The following is a 25,456-nucleotide window of genomic DNA, read 5'->3' on the forward strand; positions in this document are numbered from 1 at the left end:
ATAAAAAATGAATAATGAATAAAAAGAGCCGATATATATATATATATATATATATTTCAAATGTGTGACCAAAAGTCGCGAGCCGAAAAATACTAGAAAAAGTCATGAGGGTATATAAGCATTTTTTGAATATTAAAAATTGTAGAAACTTATCATACTTTTATATATAATAGTATAGATATAGATATAGATATATATATATATAATTTTGCATTTAAATTGCCCAAAAACCAAACACAAATGGGTGGCATATGAATTGAGATTGATTCATTTATTCTATGAATTCTCTGGAGCTAAAATACGATCAATACCTTATAAACATTTCAGTAAACATTTTTATACCATTATAATAATAAAGCATGCACATGTTGATTGTTTCCCGGGTAATGGGACATGAAAAGGATAATTTGCTAGTTCATATCATTAGAATTAACTATAATCACACCTGTTAATCATGGAGCAATTGTTTGGTTGATCCAAGATCAGCTATACTTATAAACGTGGCCTGGTGCGAACTGCAAGATTGATTGATGAAAGTACACACATAATAGAATCCCTTAACAAGCTTGGAGCATGATAACTCACAAAAGAGTTGATGGAATTTCATAACTAATTGATTGAGCTGCAGCTTGTAGACCACCTATAAAGGAATATATATTATTTGATCCATATCTTGACATAAGAAGTCCGATGGGAGCAATACTTGAAACTAAAATCTATAAAAAAAGAAAAAACACCGATATTGAGATCTGATAAAACAAAGTGATAGCTAAAAGCTATTCCAGTCATATCGGGTTGCCTCAGGCTCAGAGAGCACGCGTTCCGTCTGGACTTAGGGCCACGAAGAGTTGAAGCATGTAATCGTCCTTCACAGGCCGCTTATATCCTTATATGCTATCCCTTTGAGCCCAATTCATGCAGGAACCGTTTTGTGTTTCAGATCCATTTACTCGAAGATTTATCAGATTTGATTTGATGCTCTTCTCAACTGGAAAAATAATCATCACTGACTGACACTAGAGTCAGACAGAGACTGAGAGTGCAAGTTTCCACATTGTATCATGGCAATATATATTATGTTTCCTTTCTAAGTAAGAAAACAGAAATTAGCAAAGGATCGATGAGTGTGCTGCATATACATATATTTGGGGATGTGTGTATGCAAGTTACAAGATCAAACACTATAATATTTGTCCCGACAAAGCAGAATACGGTGATTTGCTCGATGCTTAAAACTGACAACACCGGGGAGAGAGTTTCTGGCTTGGCTTCTTTCAGAAATTCGAGATCTTTTACTGGAAATGACATGCACGTGCAATCAATCAAAAAGGTTAATTACAGCTACGAAACATATGATAATATTCTTGTGTTAATTAACTGAATCATCAATTATAGCTGAGCGCCAGTTGCTGGCAAAATCGAAACCACAGGCTATTTCTCTCATGGAACTGAAGAAAAAATGTGAATATATTAACTGGGTTAAACCAACCATGCATATGCATCATAGTATGTGTGTGTGTGTGTATACACTATGCATAGAAGAAAGAAGGCTGCAACCTCTCTCTCTTCCAATCAGATTATGTGCTGACTGATTCATCAGCTCAGGTCTCTCTTTTGCTCTCTCTATATATATCAGACTTAGCTTACAGATTTTGTCTCAGCTCTCACATGTTATCTACTGCTCATTAACTGCCTAGCAACTTGGGATCGAGAAGGATGATGCAGCCAAGGATGACTTGCCGGCAAATCTATCCACTGGACAATTTCAATTGCATATACATTCAGTTTGTGCATGAACAGATCGGCAAGTTGTCCTTTGCTACAACATGCTTCTTTCGATCCTCCTGCTAGGTTCTTGGTGATCGATTGACCCACTATTCTTCAAGATATTACAAGCAGCCACATGGAACATGGACAAAGGAGCTGCAAGATCTTGATATTATGTTCCCCTCCAGGTACTGCTGTTGAGAGAACCAAGTATATTCTGATCTACGCAGTGATGCAGCACATGTTTGAATAGGCTATTCTTTGAATTTAGGCTCCGAATTTGTAGTATACTCAATATGTTAATGCTATAACGGTTCACGGATAACAGCAAAGTTCTACTGGTATGCTCTAGTTCAAGCTCAAGGTAGGATTGGATTCTGAGAGGAGGAAGAGATAATACCAAGAGAAGAACTGAAACCGACAGGTAAAGATCTCATATACCTTGTTCTCATCATCAAGGATAAAATAAGAAGTGCCGTGAACAAGGATGAGGATGAATGGACATTGGATACCTTACTTGTGGGCAGATCACACCAGAGGAAAATGAAAGGAGATAATCGCATAACCGACCTCTTCCACAAATCTCACGATACCAGCTTAAAATGTCGATAACTTAATATTCTCCATTCCATACATCAATGCCAGCGAACAGGAAGCAAAAACTTTGCTTACACTGAACATGATCCTTTTGATAGTAGAATCAGAAAACACAACTGGAACATATAGATATACAGCAGGGCCACAATTGGCATTCCTCATTCTAATTAAAACAGGAAATAGGAAACAAGCCTACCTAATTTATCTTAAGCCCCACTATTCAAGCAAGCTTGGACCCAAAAAATAAATCCAGAAGCCTGCAACTCCTCGGTGAGCTTACTAGGGGCACCGTACCTAGTGATACAAGCACGTGAAAAAAATAAGACTGTACAGGGGAGTCACGTAGATGAAGGGGACTGTTTAAAAACTGTCCCGCATTATCTCCCCGAATTGACTAGAGTCCTCTTCTCCTTGGACTCTTGAGCAGACGGTAGACCTCCCAGAGGAAGTGGAAGCTGAGTGTCCGAGTTTGGGTGAGATGGTGCTGGTTCTGGAACAGCTGCCTCCTGCTCAGGAACAGGAACCGATTTTAGTGTGTAGGTAAAGGACAAGTCCCTGTTGGCAGATAGGGCGAGGAGCTCCTTCTCTTCCAGACCCTTTGTGGGGCTAAGGCTGCATCGGTCAGGAGAGTGCTTAGCCAATGCATCCTTGAACTTCTTGATCTGTGGAATTGTGACCCATTCAGCATAAGTTGCTAACATAAAATAAGCAATGGAGCAATGGAGCAATGGAGCAATGGATCAAAAATTTCAGCACTGTAATATCGTATTCTCATGGGGGTATTCGTAAAATTGAAGAGAGTGAAATTCTGCTGTTGTCTGATCACTCTCATTTGTCTCTTGCTTTCTCACAGCCCATCACTGTCCCTACTCTCTGCTCTGTCCTCTGCCCTAAATTTCCTCCTCTCTCTGTCCACTATTTCTCCGATATCTTCTAACCAGAGCAACAATGATGACACTGTATATTCCAATTCCCATAACCATACTAGACTGCAACTACAAATGATTTCTCGTAACAATCTATACTGAGATTAAACCTATGTACAGAGAGCATAACAGTTCAGAGCATTTATTAGGCCACGAAGACCAACAGCTTCCAATATGGATCAGCTATAAGCAATCACCACCAGAGCAAAGAGAACCAGAACTAGAAAGCAGCAAGTACTAACCGTAGCATTGGTGCAGCTAAAGCTGCAAACCTTCCCCTGAGCTCCTCTATAAAACCGGAAGAAGGGCAGGACATGAACATTGAGGCTGTAGCACATGGACTTGTGCTGCTCATAGTTCACCTGAAGGAACTGAACATCCGGGTTCATCTCCGCCAGCTGGCATATCTTCGGGTGCAGAGCCTTACAGCCACCGCACCCCGGCGAGAAGAAATCCACGACCACGAGCTTATCCCCTGCATTTAGCAGAGAGTCTACAAGATCCTGTGCACCAGTCACCTCCCTCATGTTCGGCTGCAGGCCCTTCTCCCACCATTTCTGGGCTTTTGCAAGCCCTAGGTTGCCCTGTATCATCTGAAGAAAGAACCAAATCTCCCGTGAATCAACCATAACCCGACCACATATACACCACCCATATTCCCAAAATTACAGAGTCAGAGAACAGTCAAAGAAACAATTTTCACATAAAGAAAGGCAAGAATTCAGTTCTTTACACACCTGGGCATCAACAGAAAAGGCCCGGGAGCTGGGTCTCCTCGGGATGCCCTCAGATCGGGTCGCCACGATCCTCTTGCCATAAAAATCACTCCTTGACAAAGAAATCGAAGATCTGAGCTTCACAGGCTTCAGTCTCACACCCCTCCATCTGCTCGGGAACACGGAAACGATACTTTCATCTCTGATTACACGATTCGACGACTGAAACAAGCTCGCCCTGCTAATGGCCTCCATCGTCTTCACCAAGAACCCTACTTTCCCTTCCAAAAAGTAAAGGGCTTTCGATCAAATCAACCGACGTTGTTTACCCTACAAGCAAATCCGGATGGTTTTGCGTTGACGGAAGGAATCGTTCAAATCTGCCTGCCAGAGAAGCTTTGCAGCGAAATTAGGTGAAGGAAATTTCAAACAGTTGGATCAGATAGAGGATAAGGGCAAATATAAGACGGTGCTGTTTGTGACATTTCTAGAAGCTCCGCTGACGGCCGTTGGATCTGTCGTTGGCAGTTAACTGGATGAGAATTGGACGGTGATCGCTGATGCAGGCGTTAACTGTGACTGTAGGATAATGCTGTCCTTTTTCTAGACGCGCCCGTCACATGCGATCGGAAGCGTACCCGACGCTAAACTATTATTCGTGGTTCATACGCCGGGTGCATAGAGCGAGGTAGCCCTGTTCTGGTATGAGGGAGGGCACGTGAACCCTTTGCCGTCACACACTTGGCTTCATCGGGACTTTTTTGTTTCGTAGAAAAGGAAAAGTGAAAGTGGATAATCCTTCGGATAAAAGGTAGCTGCCTTGCCACGTGACTGTCCTTGGTGGGCCCCACCGAGACTGAATTTCCGGAATGCCCCTGTCGGTAACCGGAAATAATTTTCTACCGTACACGTTCCTTCTTTCCTTTGGTCTCGTTCATTATCCCTTTCCTTTTTCCTTCTTCTTCCTCCACTAATTAAAAAAATTGAGATTATCATATTGTCTCTGTATTTGTACTTTGGATACACGTAAAATTTTATCTATGGACTCAAATCAGCACTGTTGATTGCGTCCAAAACGTTAAGACCCCAATTTCGCCACGTGTGTGATAATTGTAGACGTATCAAAAAAGCGATTTCAAGAATTGACGTATCACTATTCGGTCTCACTAAAACAAAGCGTGTACTACGATCTCGAGAGTTCGCGGGATTGAATGGTAACTAAGTTTTCAAATTCTAAAAGATAATGCGCTTCAGACGATTCGCGGCTCGGAGATTTAACCGTTTTGAGTTTTCCACCAAATATCTGCCCACGAATATGAATCCGAGTCCGAAACAAAATAAGTGGCTATAGAGCGTGCTTATTAATATCTCGCCTAAAAACTCAAATCAAAATGCTATCTTAACTTGAGAAAGTCCGACTACATAAGTGAATCCCAATTCTTTAGAGTAGCCTCGGCAAATGTTGCCGAAGAAGTTGAAAATCCTCGTCTGACACTCAGGAGCTCCTAGAGCGAAAGCACTTCGATCCACGGAGAATCGGTTAGAGGGAAAAATTCTAACGGGAATTAGAGTTGAAAGGCGTGGTAAAGTGAGGGGTAAGGGGTAAGGAATTGATATTTCGTTTGGTTTTAAAGTAAAATTTTAAAATTAAATTTTGATTTTGAATATGAGTGATATAAATGATTATGTATGAAATTCACCATTTGACATTGTATGAATTATTTTGTTTTATTGTAGAAAAAAAAGTGGCATAAATGAAACTCACCCTTTGACTTTGTATGAGTTATTTTGTTTTGTTGTAAATAAAATTAAGTTAAAGTGTGATTTTAAAATCACATATTGAAATCAAACAAGCTATGAAAGTGTGAGATAAGTAAAGTAGAATAAAACTAAGGTGCTTGGAATGTGAAGGTGCAAGGAAAATAAAGAATAGTTAAAAACAAAGGGCGGAAAATGAAAATATAAGTAAATGGTACGATTGATAGGTTGGTCGGGACCCTTAAAACAAACTTCGACACACGTATTTATGAGCTTTATATGAAATTCTAGAAAATCTCTTACAATCGAATACGTCGCAATATACGATATTTAGATAATATCCGAACGTGAAATTGACTCTTAGCCTATCTAAATTCCTTAAAAGATAGAATATCAAATCATATTGGAAAAATATCTGCCTTATTTGACTTCCTAAAATCGAAGATAAAATATTACGTTATTGCACAACAAGCAAAATGGACTACCAAGAAAAATAAATCAAATCTTCACCGCCACGGTCATGTATGCGCGTCCATATATATATATATATATATTTGACCATAGATGGACTTCTTAATGGGCCAACTCCAAACCGTGGGCCTTCTTCTCTAGTGGACCTTCAATCAGTTCAGACCGCACGAGAATGATCACGACTCGATTCTCCAACTCGAACCAATTATGTCAAAAAATGCGGAAAAACCATCAGGATCACCAATTGTATGTCAAAACTCAGCAATCTTCGCGGGGTGCAGAAAATAGGTGTAAACAAGCACATAATAAACCTAATAATTTATACGATCCACTGAAAGTAGGATAGGCCGAAGCAGGGGAAAAGGAAAATATATATAGGCGACTCATCGAGAGAAGCATCTATCTATTGATACATTAAATCTGTCTCTTCAATAATGAACTGTTATAAAACCTTTTCTTTTTCTAAATTCTTAAGTTCTCAATGAAAATTTTCAAGATAACCAATTGATCGTTGTAATTTAAATATAAGAATTAAATTATTAAAATTGGAGGTGCATTCGTACTACGTATGGGACATTAATGCTGCGTTTGGTTTGGGAGTTGAATTTTGATTTTAATTGGTTGATTTTGATTTTAATTGCGTTGTAATGATTGTGGTATTGAATTATGAGAAAAAGTGTGAAAAAGTAATGAATAGTTATGATAATTTAATATTAAAAATTGAATTAAGTATAATGAAGTTGTATGTAGATTTATGTAAGGAGCCCACCTTTTTTACTTTGAAGAGATGATTTTTGTTGTGTAGTGAATAGAGTTAAAGTTGGATTTAAAATCTTAAAATCAAATCCTGAAAACAAACGGAGCCTAAATAATCATATGAATGAATACGCGCAACAAATTGACATCCGACTGACCAAACTCTTTGACACCTTATGGGGGATTCACAATCTTATATATAAGAGTAAACTAACAATCCGCCCCTCGAGATATTGGTGTTACATGAAAACTGCCCTCAATAAATTTTTTATATCAAATTGGACATTGACAGATTAAGTGTACATCAATTGATCTATTCCGTTAATATGTTTGTTAATTTCAACCGAAATTTATGATGTGTACATAACCGTATCACGTGACTCACAATCATTGATCAAGTGGGTCCCACATATTTTTTAAAATAAAAAATATTCTATAAAAAAAAACTCAAAAAAAAGGCCATTGCCTGAAAAGTAAGGAGGGGAGGTGACTGGCGACTAGGGGCCTCGACGCCAGCCAACCCCCGCCCCCCTCTCTTTAAATTCAGGGTCATTAGCGATAGTGGTGGGACCGGTGTCGAGGCCCCCAGTTGCTAGCCACCTCCCCTCCTTACTTTGGGCCTTCTGGCTTTTTTTTAAAAAATATTTTTTAAATTTCAATTTTTTTAAAAAAAACATATGGAACCCACTTAGCTAATCATCATGTGTCACGTGTTACTATTATGTATACGTCAGCAATTCCGGTTAAAGTTAACGAAGATATTGACGGAAGGGGTCAATTAATGTATACTTGGTCTATCATGGTCCAATTTGATGTAAAAAAAATTTTGATGTCGGATTTGATATAACATTAATCTTTCGAGAGACAAATTGTTACTTTACTCTATATATAATATATAAAAGTAGAAGAGCGGAAGTGAGGAATCGTTGGGAGCTCCATTCGAGAGCCCTCGGCTCTCGGAAAGATGTCCTCGATTGTTTGAATTACTCTATTTGATGACCCTTAACTCCACGTGAATTAACATTTTATTTTTAATTAAATGAACTTACATTATATTTTGTTGGTGTTATATTCAACTAGTGTTAAAAAATTTCTCTAGATTTTTTTGTATGTAATAATATATAATAAATTATTTTTGAAAAATTAAAAGTATTCTCGATAATTGAAATGAACTTATCGAAATACGTGATATGCTTTAAGTTAAATATTCTAAATTCTCTATAAATACTTGACAAAATTCATTTTATCTATCGTATTTCTACTCCTCATATGCTAATACCTTCTTTTAGAAAAATATATATTAATTTGCCCATTGTTCCCCAAATCATATGGGAACCCATTCAGTCAACATGAACCAATATCCTATGCTAAGGACTAACGTGGGCTCAGCCTCCCGAATGCTCATATCTTCAATCTTATTGATGATTGTAGGATGCTCAGCCGTAGGTTTTAAGCCATTGTCCCTAGACATGCTTACCGTGAAGCAAATATACGTGCAGATGCCTTGACTCGTTTTGGTGGAGAGCAGCAAGAACAGCTAGTCATTCTAGAGGACGCCCCCATCCCTGAATCTCTGTTAGAATTTTTGTCTAGAGATGCTCGGAGTTTGGTTTATCCTCGTAATGTTGTAATGATCTCCTAGAAGTTGTTTAACAAAGACTTCGTTATTTGCCAAAAAAAAGGCCCTAAGGCCGAGCCCAATTGGCAGCGCCCTGGCCTCTTCCTGCTCTCTGATGATTCAGCTCGTCATGTCTGACGGCTCCGAGCTGACCTTCTCCTTCTCTCCTCTCTGGTTGCCAAGCGACAGTGTTTCACCTTGTCAGATTCCCAACTCTGCAGAACCAAAGACATTTCAGAATCTTCGTAAGATTCTAACCCCACATTACAAAGGATTCCCTTCCCTTTAATCGTCTTCACCAATATCTCAGAGGCCGCTCTTTGAAAATGCTCCTCCCTCTCCCCCTCCAATCAAAATCCAATCGTGTCCCATTTTCAAGATTCTCCACATTCCTCGGACCCCACCGTCGTCTTCAGCTCCACATTGTCCCCTTCCCCCAAGCGAAACAACCCGACAAATCTCAGACTCTGTCTCTCAATCCCACGAGTTGTCGGAGCAGGAAAGTTTGCAACTTTACTGCCAAACTCGCGGACGCGGACCCACAAGGATCTGAAGGGGACAATGAATCTACTCAGGGGAAGGATTTCAACTTCTGGGGTGCTGTCACTTTGATCATCGGGACAGCTGTGGGGCCCGGAATGCTGGGCCTGCCGGCCCTGACCATCAAATCGGGCCCACTCCCTTCGACCATTGCGATTCTCCTCTCATGGGTTTATGTCATCTCATCAATCATCCTGGTGGCGGAGCTCACCTTCGCTGCACTGGAGGAAGACGGGGCCAGGGAGGTGAGCTTCACTTCCCTCGCGACTAAATCATTAGGGAGCCGGTTTGGTGCCTTTGTTGCGGTCATCTATGCTTCTTTGAGCTTTGCTCTATTAGTTGCTTGCGTTTCGGGGATCGGTTCGATAATCTCGCAGTGCTGTCCTTCCATGAATCCAATGTTAGCCTATGCATTTTGTCCGCTGGCTGTTGGGATCATTCTCGGGTTCTTCCCCTTTAAAGCGATTGATTCCGTGAACCGGTTACTATGTTTACTGATGCTTATCTCGATAACGGCACTAGTTGTGATCGGTTCATCAGTGGCGAGAGCAAATGTGGTCGAGTCATTTTCCCATGCCTCTTGGAGCATGTCATCAATTCTACCTGCTATACCTGTGGCAGTACTCACACTAGGATTCCATGTAATCACCCCTTTTATCTGTAAACTCGCTGGAGAAACTGTCATTGAGGCACGAAAGGCAGTTTTGATGGGCGGGGTGGTTCCACTGCTTATGGTTTTGTCATGGAATTTGATTGTCTTGGGCCTGTCTGGGAGGATAAACTCTGTTGCCTCTTCCACAGATCCCATTACATTGTTGCTTTCTGTGAATCCCAGTGCTCTACCGGCAGTTCAAGGCTTTGCATTCTCTGCTCTAGCGACGAGCTTGATAGGCTACGCAGTCAGCTTCCCAAAGCAGCTTCTGGACACCGTCGATCTGATCTTTAGGAAGAGCAACAACGAAGGGGAAATCTTCCATAAAACCGGTGGTGGAAGAGTTGGTTTTGTAGAGTATAGTGCTGGAAACTCTGGGAGTGCTTGGTTCAGTGGGAAGAAGGGTCTATCCGCCTCAGAAGAATGCAAACAAGTTGGCTTCAATTCTATCAGTGAAGCTCTTTTAATGTCAATTGTGTTGGGTGCCCCAGTTCTGATAGCCTCCCTCTTCCACTCGACTTTTGCGAAGGCACTTGATTTTGCCGGAGTCTACGCTAACTGTTTCCTATTCGGAATCCTTCCTCCGTTGATGGCGTACATTCAGCTGTCCCGGAAGAAGCTGAGGTATAATCTCGACTCTCTCACGAGGAAATCAAATAACATTCCTAAGCAAGTGATAACAATGTAACAGTGAACAATTTCTGGTGACTAAAACTTAAAATCATCGACGCCATCATACCAGTAGTTTTACATGGATTGTCTAATAGATTTATTTATTTATTTAAATTATTTTGTTGATGATTCGATGTTCAGCAAGCACAGTTGATTAATTGTGACTGAATGTAATGTTTCTGAATCCCAGGTCAACTATTGTCCCGGGAGGGAACGTGACACTATTGTTGCTCTTCAGTGTAGCGGTGGCATTGGCTATTTGGCACTAGAAAGATATGTCAACGAAGATTTTAGAGCATATCTGGCAAACCAATGCATAATTCTTTTGCGCCATATGTTGCTAATCATTCCAGGAGCGTCCCGGGGATTCTTCTAGGAACTTAGCGCACAGTATGAGTGATCAGTGATCTCATGGGCGAGATTAATCGCGATGCTGAACCAGAGCTTCTCTGGCTGGCGAAAGTTTTCTAAGACTTGGAACATTCCCTGTTAGGAGGAGAGTCCACTCAAAGTGTCTCTGTCCTGTTCCATTGAAGGATTTTCTCGATTCATTGAGGCATTTATGTGCTTAGAAGTTGTAAATGTAATAGTTCTTTAGACGGCAACATCGATGCTCGTATTTCAAGTTCGAGCCCTGGGTTGCCACTCGCTCTTCTTATCTAAACTGCAGTACACTGAATTACAGTTTAATTGAAGTAGCAAATTTTGGCTATGGTCTTCTGAATTGCCTCATTTCCTTGCCAAGATCGTAGCTGACATATCATTCTCAAAATTTATTGTCAGTTCTAATGATCTGATTGTTATTAATTTAATGGAATCCGATAGAAGTTTCGGTTACTAGCTCTTCCTAACGGGGACATAGACTGAAGCAGAGCTCTGTAGCTATCAACTAAGCCGGGATTAAAATAGAATCCAACTGCAGCATGATCAACCCGGGCGGTCTCATTATTTTCTACCAAACTTTACCTAACAACCTTTTTGTTCAGAAAACATAACAATATCAAACCGATTTAGATCCAATGATTTGCAAGGATGATCAAAAGGCAAATGTGATCGGTTAGGCAAATGAGGGATTAATTTCTATGTCAAACAGCTGAAGCTTGAATCTGTATTATTTTATCTTACTTCCATCCAAGATGATAACGCTGCCTCGTCAAGTCCACCATGAACAGGAGACGATAGTCACCATTGCTGACACTCCACAATATCAAAACAAAGACTGCCAATTTTCATGTTAACACGAATTGTAGTAATCCCCGGTCCATCTAACACGATCTGCTAGGATCGAATGACCAGATATATACGGAAACACACACGCGCGCGCGTGCACACACATATTTATATGCTAGATGAGAAAAATTCAGAACAAATAAAGTCGGGGTATAATTTCCAAGCAAACACGAGGGCTGTCAAATAACCATGGTCCGTGTCCACGGCATAATGGACGTTATGTATCTAATTCATGTCGGAGCAAAGCGTTTATTTCTTTCAAAGAATGGAAATGACCAAATAATGTCTTTGTTTGCGGGAGGAAACTTCATTGAAGTTTCTGGTCTTATTCGTCCTATGCATACGTCCCCAACCAATACAGTGGGCTCTTATCCATAAAGCCACTTTCAAGTCATAAATACGATCGACGAAATAAAGAGAAATTGCATATTATACATATACATATATATGTATGTATGTATGTATGTATCAATCAGATCTTGACTTCAAGGATGGCCAATATTATACTGGTTTTGGAATTTAACTACTGTTTTAATTATTATTATCGCATTAATGTTGCTTCAAAAGATTATATAGGTACAGTCTCCTGATCAATCTCATTATATTCAATTACGTACAAAAAGCTTATTTCACTATTGATCAGCTGATAGTATTGCAATTACGCTGATGCTCCGGGTTCAAGTAGAGTTATACCAAGTCTAAGTCACTAATTAATATCCCATTCCCAGCTAGCGATAACCCGTGCATTGGATCGATGGAACCCGTCTTTGGGAGAACTGATCATGAGTACACGCGCGTCTCAGAAGATCACCCGATTGATTTCTCAGTTGGATGCAATGCATGTGCACTACTGAGAAATGATGGAATCGTAAGAAAAATGGGGATGATGCAAAAGATGAGCTAAGCCCCACGGAAGAACCGAAAGCAAAGGAACTCATTCTTTAATTTTATAATAAATCAAATTAAATTTGGTGGTAGGGTAGGATTAATGAGGTGTTGGCTCCATAGTGGTTGGTGGCCCCCCATATTTTCATGCAACAAATTAGGTTACTCATCATCCGACCTCCCCACGCACACCCCCCCCCCCCCCCCCCCCCCCCCCCAAAAAAAAAAAAAAACACCATTCTGGTTCCTATTGCTTCCTTAATTTACTCAAAAACCCACCAAACAAAAACAAAAAGAAAAAAGATTATTTGCTACATATTGTAATCATCATCATCATCATCATGTACAGATGAACTGAATGAATGAGAGTTTTTCAGAATGAAGAAAAAGACACGTATGTAACAGTTACAGCATGCCCAGCAGCAGCCAAACTCTTCTGCAAGCCTGAAACCGAACAGATCATCAGAAGCTTTGCTTTGAAAAGAAAGCAAGAAATGGAATCAGCAGAGAGGCCCTAATAAGGACATTTCTTCTTCTTACAATAACCGATTCCTCTCCATCCCCCATCTCAGTTTCATCCTATTCCCACCACCATAAATTCTCAGCTCTTTCTGTTATCCCCTTTGCCTTGTCTGGATATGAATGTTCCCATATATGGAAGGGATGAGCAGTTGCATCATCCTACGCCAATATTTATTAATATTGGGTCCACCTACACCCGATCGACTGGACCTCAACGTGTGACATATTAAATTTATGTATCAATGGTGCACATCAACTGTGATAAATTGTAAAACTTTTCTAGGACCCATCTCGAGTAACTTCCTAAGATCTTTTGCCTCTTCAACCTTATCATTCGTACTCGAGAGCTAACTTCTGCCTCTTCCAGTTGGGATGCAAAAGTACGTATCTGGACCAGCTTGTCGAGCTATACTTAGTTTATTGGCTGTACAAACTTCCATGCTTGATCGAGACCAGTTTGCTTGTCATAATGCTCGGCCATCTCCAACTTGTATACCTCATGTCCTCATCTGACGACCTCGAACATGTCAAGTTTTTTGTCATGCAGCTTCTGACAACATATCGCAAAATTTCTTACATACACTCTTCTTTGGTGGAGTGTTAGGATATTACGTACAATGTACTTCTTTATAATTTGGTGATCAGCCTCAGGGAGGAAATTTAACAATGGTGTTATTGGTGAATGCGTCCACCTTATTCCGTGCTATTATTATCGGCAGGACTAGTACCTATCTCTTGTCAAACACAAGCAGTTATGGGAGCGTTAGGACACCGAAAAGTGCAGCTTCTAGAGCTGAATTTTACTATTATTGAAGAAATTAAAGCAGAAGTTTACATTAGATTCACGAACCATACATAGGACTTCTTTGTGCAATCTAATCGATGTTTACAAATGAAGTATGAAATGATCACATATCATTAGGATGAAGAAATGTATACAGGATATATACAAAACTACATATAAATCCAATCAACCAATGACTATATTTAACCTGCAGTACGTTTATGTGTTCACCCAAAATAATGAACCTGCAATATAGGTAAATGTGATCGAAGCCTACCTATTAATTGCCTGTATATAATGAAAAACAATCCACAGAAGTAATTATCCTGGATTCTTCGGTTAGTAAGCTCCCGTTCTGCATCAATCATCTTCAGTAGTCCCATGAAAAATCGAGTATATCCGATGAATTAATGGGGCCGATATATGAGCCCTCGATTAGATCATTGAGCGGCCTGGTGCTTGCGACTTCTTGCTTTGAAGCAGCTGAAGATGATGATATCTCGGGGTTCATGTCGGTGCTGAGCCCAGTCTCCTGTGAGCGGCCACTGATTATTGACTGAGACAAGAATGGCTCTAGCTCTACCTTGCACTTTGGTTGGTCCGACCTTATAATCGTCCCCAGTTGGTTGAAGAGAGCGGGATTGAGCGGAGACGACCCTTGCACCGATAAGAAGCTTGGATTTTGGACTTGGTTGTACATCATGGAGAAGTTCGGGTTCGGGTTCAAAGGGTAGTTGGGACTCGGGTTATTGCTTGTGACGGGATTCTGGGATGGGTTTGGTGGGATATTATAGTAGGGGATGTTCGCACCAGAAGATCTTGACATCGATGCCGATAAACTGTGATTAGCCATTCCCTTGAACTCGTAGTCCTCAGCATCCGTAAAGCTTGAGCTGGGTCCGGCAGAGGAAGCCGGGTCCACGAGCGGCGGGAGAGAACCGCTGGAGAGATCATCATCCATCAAAGCGTCAATCCTCGGCATGCCACCTTGGATCATCGGACTCCACGGTTTCTTTAGCCCTGTGCTTTTGTGGAATATCCTGCATACAACCCATTCCTCCTGCAAACAGAATATTCACCAATCTTCCATTTTAGATTTCCTTGCTTCATAAGACAACAGAAAAGAAAGGGAAAGGAAAAGAAAAAAGAAAAAAGAAAATAGATAAAGTGGAAAAGCTTGAAAATCATATTTACTTTTTCCAATCAGAAAAGTCAAAATTATATTTGGCCAACATTCTAGTCCTTCTTTATCATTTGACTTCGATTGAGAATCATATTCTCATTCTTAGCTGTTAAGATTCACATCCATAGCTCAGATTCAACACGGCCCTCGCCATCTATTCAGATTCTGGCGATGCCGGAAGGAAGCACGGATATCCAGAGAAATTAATCCATCAATAACATCTACATACCTTTGCGGCCCTCGGGAGATTTGAATAAGAGAATTTCCCCTCGAGTCTGTACTCGTGCATGACCCAGTTGGTTTTCTCCCCCTTGGGGGCCCTCCCCCGGTAGAAGACGAGGGTCTTCTTCATCCCGACCAGGCAGTTCTTTCCTCGATATATCTCCTTGTCCTTCCCCGTGGCCTTCCAGTACCCCGACTCGGTAGCCCTGTTGGTCCTCATGCCGGTGGGGTACTTCCTGTCCTTCTGGCTGAAGAAGTACCATTCCTTCTCCCCCATCTTGGCCCTCTCTGCAAGAAAACTCCAAACCCAAACATGAACAAATTTCATCCAAAAGGAAAAAAAAAAAAACAAAGAAGTGAAAAATGATAGATTTGGTGATTATTATATGAATAAGGACTTACTGGGCAAGTCCCAGGGTTCGCACTTGTTCAGATCGACCTCTCCCATAGCACTTGCACTGAAACTCCTGTTCATGACCTTCTTGGAGAGGTAGTGAGTGATGATCTCTTCGTCCGTCGGGTGGAACCGGAAGCCCGGAGGCAAGTGGACGATCTCAGGGTCTCCTCCGCTCATCGACAGGGCTTCTTCCATATGTTTGTTTACGCACAAACAACTGTATATGTGTATTCTCTATACAAGATCAAACAGACTATATTGTACGTAATATCCTCTATGAGATCGATGCGGGTTGAAGAACACAAAAATAAACCCAGTATTCTCTCAACCCCGAAAACAAAAGAAAGGGAGAGTATATTATATGAACAAAAATACAGAGGAGAGAGCAGTTGAGAAAGTAGGCAGAAGGGAGAAATTGGGGCTTAAATAGAGAGGAGCTTCTTCAACAGCTCTAATGGAATGGCTCCTCTCCACTGTTGAAAGATCCGTAGGCTTCAAGGAACTTGTCCAAGAAGACTTTTGCTTAAAAAAAAAAAAGAAAAGAAGCTCTTCTTCTTCTCCTTTCAGTTGTTTGGAATATTTTATTGATGTTGCTGCGTGGCTTCAGAGCTATCTACCCATTTGAAAATGAAGTATAGTGGGCAGTAAACATATGCCCTTTCACATTCAAAATGGTTAAAGGTTTCAGTAAAACTTCAACCTCATTCCAACCGGCTTATTGAGGCACGGAGTTGAGAACTATATATGGATCGATAATATTGCTTTTTACGAGCACAACCGCATGTTCCGACGACTGCATGGTAAATTGCTATTAAGGATGTTCAGAGCTTCGGATGAAGCTTCCGTCTCCTAAAAGTGCGATACATATATGATTTTTTATTCCTTCCTTTTTCCACGTAGTTCTTATCTTCATTGGCTCAGCTAATTCATGCTAATTGTCAAACTTCACATAAAAGATTGGCTCAGCTAATTCAAGCTGGTTCTCATTGGCTCGGCTAAATAAGCTGTAAATAGCCAAAGGGAGAAAAAAGAAGAAGAAGTAAGTTAATCATACTCCATATGTAGAAGCTCATATATATATATATATATATATTCTTTTTAAGCTAGTTGAAGAAAAAGTGAGGGATAGTTGGTAAAATGGCATATATAAGTATGGACTATGGAGGGCATTTAAAAAAGTGAGTAAAAAAAGCCTTTTACACACCTTCTAGACTCTTTTCCTTATCATGTGAAAGTGAAAGCAAAAGGCTGGTCAAATATTCGTGTGAAAACATTTAATTAAGCATGACTAGATGAAGATTAATAAAATTTAATTAAGCATGACTAGATAAAGATTAATAATTAATTTTTCTTTGTATCTCATTATGAGTTTTGCTAATAATATCAAGGGAAAATTAAAAGAGCAACAATTAATTCTTAATCTTGTCGGAGGTACTAAGCAAAAAGCCATGTAAAAAATTACAACACAAAATTCATGGATATATATACTTATGGAATTATTAAAGATACTCAAAATTTGTATTTCTGAGCAATCTAATACTTTTTTTATAAAATGATGTCGGGCGATCTTACACCACCACACATGCACACATATATATAAAAGATAGTTATATTTTACATAATGTTAAATTGAAAAAAAGGACACAACACACACTGATCCATGCCTCGTGATATATCATATTTTACTTCCTTTTAGTTAGTATTCTATATGTTATTTGTGGATTATTAATTTTGTTAAATATTTAATCACAATTACATTATTTTGAGATTTTAGCATTTTTTTAATTAATAAGCTTGGCTCCTCTTAGCTGGCTGAAGCCAGGGAGCCGCACATGCCACCCAATGGCAAGACTTTCGCACATACGCGGAGACGGCGATGGACGGAGTCAGCTCAAAAGGTAAACTTTCCGGCGCCGACTCCTTAAAACGAGCCAGCTTTAACGGCTGTTCCAACACCAACTCTCCCCTTGCTTTTGACATTAAACTCCAACATTACCAAAAGCTCACTTTTTCTAACATATCAATCTAATAAATAAATAGTGGACAAAAAAAAGAAAAAAGAAAAAAATACCGAATTGAAAGATATAAAAAAAAACTCATATAATCTTCCATTAGCTAACCAATCAATTAAACTTAACATGAAGTATCCATCATTTAATCACCATTTGTATGGGGTCGATTAAATCCGCACCATGTGTGCGGACATTCTCTATCTAACGATGATGAGGTGGATATATAATACTGTACGAGCCAATCTCTCTATTACCGAGAATATGCTTCGGAACGAGCATCTCTCCGCATTTGTCTCACTTCTGTGAGGAAAAACGTCAAAAATATCGTATGCTCACGTCTCTGCTCTGAAATTAGGTTTTTCATGTCGCCATCTCCTTCGAAGCTTATCTATTTCTTTAATTGTTGGAAGATCGGATAAAGGATCTCTTTGGAATGAGATGTATGAGGAAGGATATGGAACTAAACTAACAATCTGATTTAATTTGGTATACCTATTATCATATTAAGAAGGAACTAATAGTTTAACTAATTTATTATTTCTTCCAATAATAAAATAGATGCGATGCATTATTATTATATATATAAAATACCGTGTGGACCCATTAAACGATGTAGCGGGAGATTGGAACATAAGGCTTTACAAAGTGTTTATCCCAAATTTCCCTCTCCTTGACTTTTGCACAAAGAAAGTGCAAATAAATTGCCAATCCCACGCACGCATATAACTGCTGACGATTTGTGACGACATTATATTCTTTGCTAAAATTTGCCATGTCATGTCCCAGGTGGCAGCTATCTAGGGTTCTTGAACGGGAAGCAAGGGCGATCCACGCGCGATCATCGGAAATTCCAATTACGTGGACGATTAGGGATACAAATCGTATAATGTTTTGCAATGATTGAATGAAAATGAAATATAGTTATTGTTCACCGAAAAAAGAAAATGAAATATAGTTATTGTCAGTGCATCCAACTCCCTTACTGTAGTTAGAACTCAACTCGCGCAGTATATTTATCAATAGTAACTTATGCAGAATAACATTTTGAAAGGAAACCGTCTTATCATTAACCGTTTTTCTCTGTCAAAATAATTTCCTACGATATGTGCAAGTTCAAAGATCAATACCTGCAATTATTTTCTGGGCGGGGTGTAGCTAAATAATAGCGAGTAATCCTTTTCATCGTTCCAAACTATTTGGACAGACGGCATATCATGTACTTCTCAAGCAAACCCAGAGAGAATGTTGGGAAGAACCACAATCTAATTAATGGTCTCGTCGGTGCACTGGTTTGCGCCGGATAGATTATCCGATTGGGGGTTTGACGGCTGTGATACGATGAAAATGTGAGGGACTGTAACCAAATTGGGCTGTCTCGAGATATATTTATAACGTGTGAATTATACACAATTACATCCAGATCCCCACAATATACAGATATCCCCATATGCCCTTATATCGACATCTTCCACTCGATCATATATATATATAAATATTTTTATATCCCATAGATCCATCACGTGCGACATCATTTCCGGCTTTGAGTGTCATAAGCCACACACACACACACATATATATATATCTTGTCTATATGAGAATAGATATTATAGTAACTATAGCTAGCCTTAATCAGAAGTATCACAATCATATATATTGACAATATCTCATCTGCCCTTGTCTTTAATTCTTTATTGTGAAATCAATGGAAAATCATAATTCAATAATCTCAATATCTCTCCTAAAAAATATTTAGTGAAGGGGAGACTTTAAGACTAAAGGAATAAGGAAACGAAGCTTATTATTACTAATTTATTTGTCCCAAGAAAAGAGACAGTTGGCTGCGATTGGGACAGATTGGATGGAATTTATGGGCTCTCTTCCTGCAAGTATTTGTATGAGAAGCTGCCATGTCACCTTGAAAAAGACACAGCCACTTTTCTTAATCCTATTAATTAATTAGTCATACAATTATAATCAAATCACATGCTGTAAATTTTCCACTGGATAATAATAACTATTATTATTGGCGGGACCTAATTGTGATTTACACTAACAGCTAAGCCATTATATATGACTTTTCGTTTTTGATTTGGTGGAATTATATGTGTTATTATGGCTGATCTTTCCCGGGTTTCCTTTTCTATCTCTCTCTCTCTCCCTAGAGCTAACTGCCCTAACCATAATTGTCAACTAACGGCTATACAAGAAAAAGAGGAAAGCAACGCATCAATGGAGCTCTCTCTCTCTATAATTTGTATCAAAAAAAAACAAGAAGATGTAGTAGTAGAACAACAACATAGGTGCAGAGGTATTGCGACTGGGGCCGTCGCCGATTTCTAGGGCATCAAGACTAGCTTAGAATTGGCGTGGGCAAGTAGACATAGATTTGTTATTGCAGAGGTTGATAGAGATCGCGGTCATTGCTGATCTCTCTCTATAATTTTTATCCAAAAAAAAGATGAAGTAGTAGAACAACAATATAGGTGCAGAGGTATCGCAACTGCAGTCATCGCTGATTTTCTTGGGCATCAAGACTAGTTTAGAATTGGCGTGGGCAAGTGGACATAGATTTGTTATTGCAGAGGTTGATTCAGAGATGGTGCGGCGTTTAGTCGTGGATTATTGCTGGTGCAATCCTCGCATGCGAGATCTCGTTTTTTTCGATTCGTCTACTCCTAGAGAAGGACTGGCATATTCAGGTGGTTCAGGCATTCAAGGAAGGCATTTCATATATTGACGGGATGGCACGAAAAGTTGTTGGAGTTTTCACGGGGCGTCCATTATTTCAATTTACTTTTCAAATGAGTATATCTCAATTTCTCCTGAAGATAATAATTATTGTAATTTTCTTACCCAGCTCTCGTGAGGTTTAGTTTTTATTTCAGTTTAGGGCTTCGGCCCCGTATCATTGAAAAGAAAAAACAAAATAGGGGAATGCATTGAATAGCTGTGCGACAAACGTGTCCATGTTTTTACACATGAGCTGTCTTCGGTTTCATTTTCAGGAGAAAGCGATAAGAAATAAAATTATTGAAGAAGATTAGTTCTGCCTAGGCATAGTATGATTCACGTGTGTAAAATTAAACGCAATAAGAGAACCCCCGCCCAAAAAAAAAAAAAAGAGAGAAGCGTGGAGGTGTTAGGTAAATGTTCATACTAATTGACTACATATATCGTTGCGTAATTTACGGGATACGCCCATCAAGTTGCAATTATCCGTTTACGTATATTAATGGATTTGAATCATCACGGAAGCATAGAGAAAAACGTTTAAGACTGAATTACCAAGTGTACGGTCTCCCATTCGTACAACAGAGTATTGCTTGCTGCCGGAGATATATGATATGTATGTCATCGTGTCATAGCTAGCGAATCGACTCGATCGGATACAGTAGCTAGAAGTATTGGTTTTTCTTCAAAGTTGAAAGGGCCACTTCAAAATAGATTCTCATTCAATAATTGACCGCTTAATAAAATATTGTATTGCAGTGTAATATATATCCTTTGGTTTGAAATGGTTAAGCGTGCGAAGCTTAGATGACAACCTACATGATGAAATACAGAAAATCTACCGACTTCTATGTTTATTCTTGCACGGAAGCATAGATACATTAGATTTGAGCCTAATACCAGTTACCTAGAACCTCGGTCTCAAGAGAAATATATCGGACTGCCCATGGCATAGTGATCTGACAAGACGTGAAAACGGTACATTCATACTTCATGTACCTCTCAGCAACAGAAATTTCATGCCGTTTTCTCAGAATAGACTGTTCAGCTCGTACTGTATATTTTATTACTGCACGAGTTTCAATTTGCTTCTTCTTCCTCCCCTCGAACCTGATAAATGAAACCCGGTGCAAATGTTGATTCTTATATAGGTGGGCTGTCCTAACTTTTTAGGTGAGGAAAATAAATGGAAGTCAAATGTCCATGTGGAAAATAATTCGTACCCAATCTATGGACAAAAGAAGGAACACATGCATGGAAAAAGGCGCGATATCTCGGTATTAGCATGCGATTAGATCGATCCATTCCACTCCATGGGTTTATATTCCCAGCTCCATGTATGACTGACCTTTCCCATGACTGAACAATGTGGACTTTTCCGTACACATATGTGTGTTTGGGGGGGGGGGGGGGGGGGGGGGGGGGGGGGGGGAGATCTTTTCCGAGTACGGATTTCTTGACCCCGAAATCCAGTGTGATAATTAGTTTTCTTTAAATTAAGAAGAAGTCTTTTTATTTGACCACACTTAATATAAGTAATAAAATGATAATTGCATTTATAATTTTTTTAGCTCTTTCATAAATAATGGATGGGGCTTAGAGTGTTAATAAATAAATGGGAAAAAGTATAAAAAAAATTCTCGATGTGATTTGGGCTTGAGACAAATTGAATTATGTAATTTTTTTTGGCAAATAACACACGTGGTTTATTTCGTGAGACATAATGGATCTTACCGTTAGTTTTTTCATCACTTGTAATCCTCAAACTTTTCTTTGCCATTATTACCCTTAAACTTTCAATTTTTTTCTCAATTTGGTCATAAAATTCGAAAAAAAAAGAAGAGAAATGGGTTGGGGTCTCTAGTCAGCTACCTTGACCCCACCATCGAGGTCGCATGCACCCACAAAGAATGCCGACAATCATGAAGGTGGAGTCGGGGTCGCCGATTAGCGAACTCGAGATCTCAGTCAATTCTGGGGCTGGGGCCGCCAATTGGAGACCCCGACCCTACCTTCGAGGCATCTGGCATCCTCTATGGGTGTTGACAACCTCGGTGGTGGGGTCGGGGTCGCCGACCTGCGGCCCAAGCCCTTTCCTTCTTCTTTTTTTTTCCCCCAAATTTTAGGATCCAATTGTAAAAAAAGTTTGAGGACCAAAAGTGACGAAAAATTAACGGCAAAGTTCATTATGTCTTACGAAGTGAACCACGTGATATTATTTATCCTTAAAAAAATCACATGATCCAATTTGTCTCGAGCCCAAACCACATTGAAGGTTTTTGTACTTTTCCCTAAATAAATCTATATACAAAGCGCCGGTCCATGGACAAACTAGCAATAATTTTATACTAGCCTTGACTCGCCGCGCGTTACTGCAGTTTAAAAATATTACGAAATTCAATTTTGGAAAAAAGTTGATTCAGGAATTAAGGTGGACGATCTTATCAATATTTATAATACGACCAATGTTTTTGACAAATTTAAAGTCACTGTATAACAATTCTACATTTATCTCGTCAAATTCTACGTAATTGCATGAATATATGGATAAAGTTCAAGGACTAATCCCACCTTCAACAAAATTTTGACTCGAATCTCGATCAATCAAACTCTAGTAACATATAAAACTTGGGAAGAAAAACTCCTTGTATACAATTGCTTGATAACTATACCACCACCTACTCCAATAATTGCCTGACCCTTTTTCTTCTACTTGAAAAAAATTTGGCATGTTTTTTCCTCTACACCATTATACGCAACCTGTCCCATAAATTCTTTAGAATGGACTTGTTAAACTCTCCTCTTTGGGCACCTGCAATATCTAGTTACGTATTTCAAACTAATATGTGCATTCTGCAATTGAAGAGAATATAAGCATATTGTTCAGCACTGTATATTCATCTACGTGCTGGATACATAACATATGAAACTATTTGACAATGTAAAAGACCATTTATAATGCGAAATATTTAGTTACATATTTCAAACTCAACAGAATAGAAATATCTCCTCCAATCGAGAGTTGCCAAAACACTAATAGAAGAACTGAAATGACCTTACCAGCCTAGAGGATCAATATATAAAACGAAGAATCCATCAATCAAACACTTCAATTCACGAAGCATGAAGAAATCCAATTGGAATAAGCTGATGGGAAAAAAGTGAAAAAGAACAAAGGGAAAAGGAAACAAAAAGTCCAATGGACATTCACGAAACGTGAAGAAAACCAATGGAAATAAGCTGAAAGTGAGGATATATTTCACATCTTTTAAAATTATTTTCACCAATACAAATATGCAGAAAACTAAGAATGAGGCTCGTCTCTTCCCTGACTGAATTCGCAACCTCGACCATGTATAGATAGATGATTGAACACCTCTCTCTATTCCGCCCTTATTGAGCTCATTCTGAGCATATGTTTTCTCCAAAGAGAAAACCCCATGAAATGGATATAAAACCTTTGTTTTTTTTTTTTCCAGAAATAATCCATTTTTTTCCCCCAAATCTCTCACCATCATTTGGTGCACCTCTTCCTTACTCTCAGCAATGAAGACCTCTATAGTTTGCAAAACAACATTTCTGTTTGGGAGATCTCTTTGGCCCTCTCCCCGTGAAACCGAGAAAGAAAATATAAAAATTTTATCCTCTCAATTTATGAGTACACGCCGCCTGATAAGAATATTGCTGCCAATCTCACAAAGGCGCAGGGATCAATTGATCCTCATTTTGATGGGAGCTGCCAATCTCCTCTCTCTCCTTTGATTTGATTTTATTATTTTTCTTTTTAGGTGACGAAAACTTGCCCTACCCTTCTCTTCTCCCATTGGTTGAAAAAGCGAAAAAAAAATTCTTGATTGGGCCAGCCCATCATCGTAATTGGACAGGCCCGTATCTTGTTGGGCCGGGCCGTGAGGTCCAATTAATTAGGGGGAGTAGAAACATAGAACTCTCCCTCGGGGTTAAAGAACTCAGAAAACCTTCTGCCGTGCCCTTGCGCTCATTGCAAGCCTCCCCGGAGGAGATGGGTTACTCGGGTTGGTGTCGGATGCCGAAACCGTGATTATAGGCATGCTTGTGGCGGTCGAAACTTTCCAAATGAATATGTATGATATTTAACAAGTCAGGAATCCTAACTTCTTGTCTTCTCATACTGAGGTTTATCTCGTGTGTATTTTTTTGCGATTTCCAATATCTAATCATGACGAGAAGTCAAGGGCTAGAGGCCGTCCTGAACATCCTCTAGTGCATTAGATGGAAGATTTTATATACCCGATTCATTCGATTGCCGAAAGCATATCACGGAGAGGAAATTGGCAACGGGCCATGGAGCTGAGTAGGATTTCTGGTGGGCGAGGTAAAGCCTAATTATAAATGGATTTTGCTAAGTGAATAAGATAACACCACGTAGCTTACAAGCAATAATAAGTAATAAGTAAGTGAAGGCAATGCATTACTAATATATATAATCATGTACGTATATGTAAATTTGGTGGAAACGTAAAATTTCTAAGGAATATGAGAGATTGCATTATATATTTCATTAAGATTTAAACACGTTATAATCCCATAATAAATAGTGAAAGAATTGATTTCAAATGACATATCTTTTCAGTTTTTTCGTCCAATGTCTCCGGGCGAATAGACGGGAGAGGAGACATGCTCAACCCCATCATGAGGTAAAACCTTAAACATAGAAAATGAGAGCTCTGTGCTCTCATAAAAGATGCATAATAATTATATCCTTTGCTGCCATGTATGATTGAAGTTGAGGAGCTTTATCATGCGCCTAAAGGGTAGAGAACAGACTCACAGACTCAGACTCCCTCCTCCCTCTCAGGCACATATTTCTGTTGTGTTCCTCCATTAAAAAAAATTTAAAGAAACAATTTAAGAAAGAGTAGACTATTACTGTTGTTCTCCACTTAATCATTTGTAATCATTTTTGCCATTGACATATCTTTATCACCAATTAGTCTCAAACGATACAATTCCGTCTAACATTTATACCCTTCCGTGAA

The 25,456-nt window shown here is 39.4% G+C and overlaps 3 protein-coding genes across 3 annotated transcripts; 1 reads left to right on the forward strand and 2 right to left on the reverse strand.

Annotated features, from left to right (window-relative positions):
* Positions 1–2,340: 2,340 nt before the first annotated feature.
* LOC116197581 (thioredoxin-like 1-1, chloroplastic) lies at positions 2,341–4,449 on the reverse strand. The gene is made up of 3 exons (XM_031527757.1): positions 4,028–4,449; positions 3,533–3,883; positions 2,341–3,026 (listed from the first exon to the last, which is right to left on the reverse strand). The coding sequence occupies exons 1-3, from the start codon at positions 4,259–4,261 to the stop codon at positions 2,742–2,744; spliced, it is 870 nt and encodes a 289-aa protein (XP_031383617.1). The 5' UTR covers positions 4,262–4,449; the 3' UTR covers positions 2,341–2,741.
* A 4,294-nt stretch (positions 4,450–8,743) lies between these two features.
* On the forward strand, positions 8,744–11,204 carry LOC116194647 (tyrosine-specific transport protein). Its single transcript, XM_031523509.1, has 2 exons — positions 8,744–10,425; positions 10,664–11,204. Exons 1-2 carry the CDS (start codon positions 8,936–8,938, stop codon positions 10,740–10,742), a joined length of 1,569 nt encoding a protein of 522 aa, XP_031379369.1. The 5' UTR covers positions 8,744–8,935; the 3' UTR covers positions 10,743–11,204.
* A 2,685-nt stretch (positions 11,205–13,889) lies between these two features.
* Positions 13,890–16,138, reverse strand: LOC116194197 (NAC domain-containing protein 87-like). The gene is made up of 3 exons (XM_031522948.1): positions 15,702–16,138; positions 15,307–15,587; positions 13,890–14,954 (listed from the first exon to the last, which is right to left on the reverse strand). The coding sequence occupies exons 1-3, from the start codon at positions 15,889–15,891 to the stop codon at positions 14,265–14,267; spliced, it is 1,161 nt and encodes a 386-aa protein (XP_031378808.1). The 5' UTR covers positions 15,892–16,138; the 3' UTR covers positions 13,890–14,264.
* Positions 16,139–25,456: the final 9,318 nt, after the last annotated feature.

This window comes from Punica granatum, chromosome 2 (assembly GCF_007655135.1).
Source record: "Punica granatum isolate Tunisia-2019 chromosome 2, ASM765513v2, whole genome shotgun sequence".
Taxonomy (NCBI): domain Eukaryota; kingdom Viridiplantae; phylum Streptophyta; class Magnoliopsida; order Myrtales; family Lythraceae; genus Punica; species Punica granatum.

Coding starts and splice junctions, on each gene's coding strand:
- LOC116194647 (XM_031523509.1), top strand. CDS start 8,936: ATGCTCCTCCCTCTCCCCCTCCAATCAAAATCCAATCGTGTCCCATTT. Junction 10,426..10,663: donor CTGTCCCGGAAGAAGCTGAG/GTATAATCTCGA, acceptor TCTGAATCCCAG/GTCAACTATTGTCCCGGGAG.
- LOC116197581 (XM_031527757.1), bottom strand. CDS start 4,261: ATGGAGGCCATTAGCAGGGCGAGCTTGTTTCAGTCGTCGAATCGTGTA. Junction 3,884..4,027: donor CCTTTTCTGTTGATGCCCAG/GTGTGTAAAGAA, acceptor TTCTTTCTTCAG/ATGATACAGGGCAACCTAGG. Junction 3,027..3,532: donor TTAGCTGCACCAATGCTACG/GTTAGTACTTGC, acceptor ACAATTCCACAG/ATCAAGAAGTTCAAGGATGC.
- LOC116194197 (XM_031522948.1), bottom strand. CDS start 15,891: ATGGAAGAAGCCCTGTCGATGAGCGGAGGAGACCCTGAGATCGTCCAC. Junction 15,588..15,701: donor CGAACCCTGGGACTTGCCCA/GTAAGTCCTTAT, acceptor GTTTTCTTGCAG/AGAGGGCCAAGATGGGGGAG. Junction 14,955..15,306: donor ATCTCCCGAGGGCCGCAAAG/GTATGTAGATGT, acceptor TTCTGTTTGCAG/GAGGAATGGGTTGTATGCAG.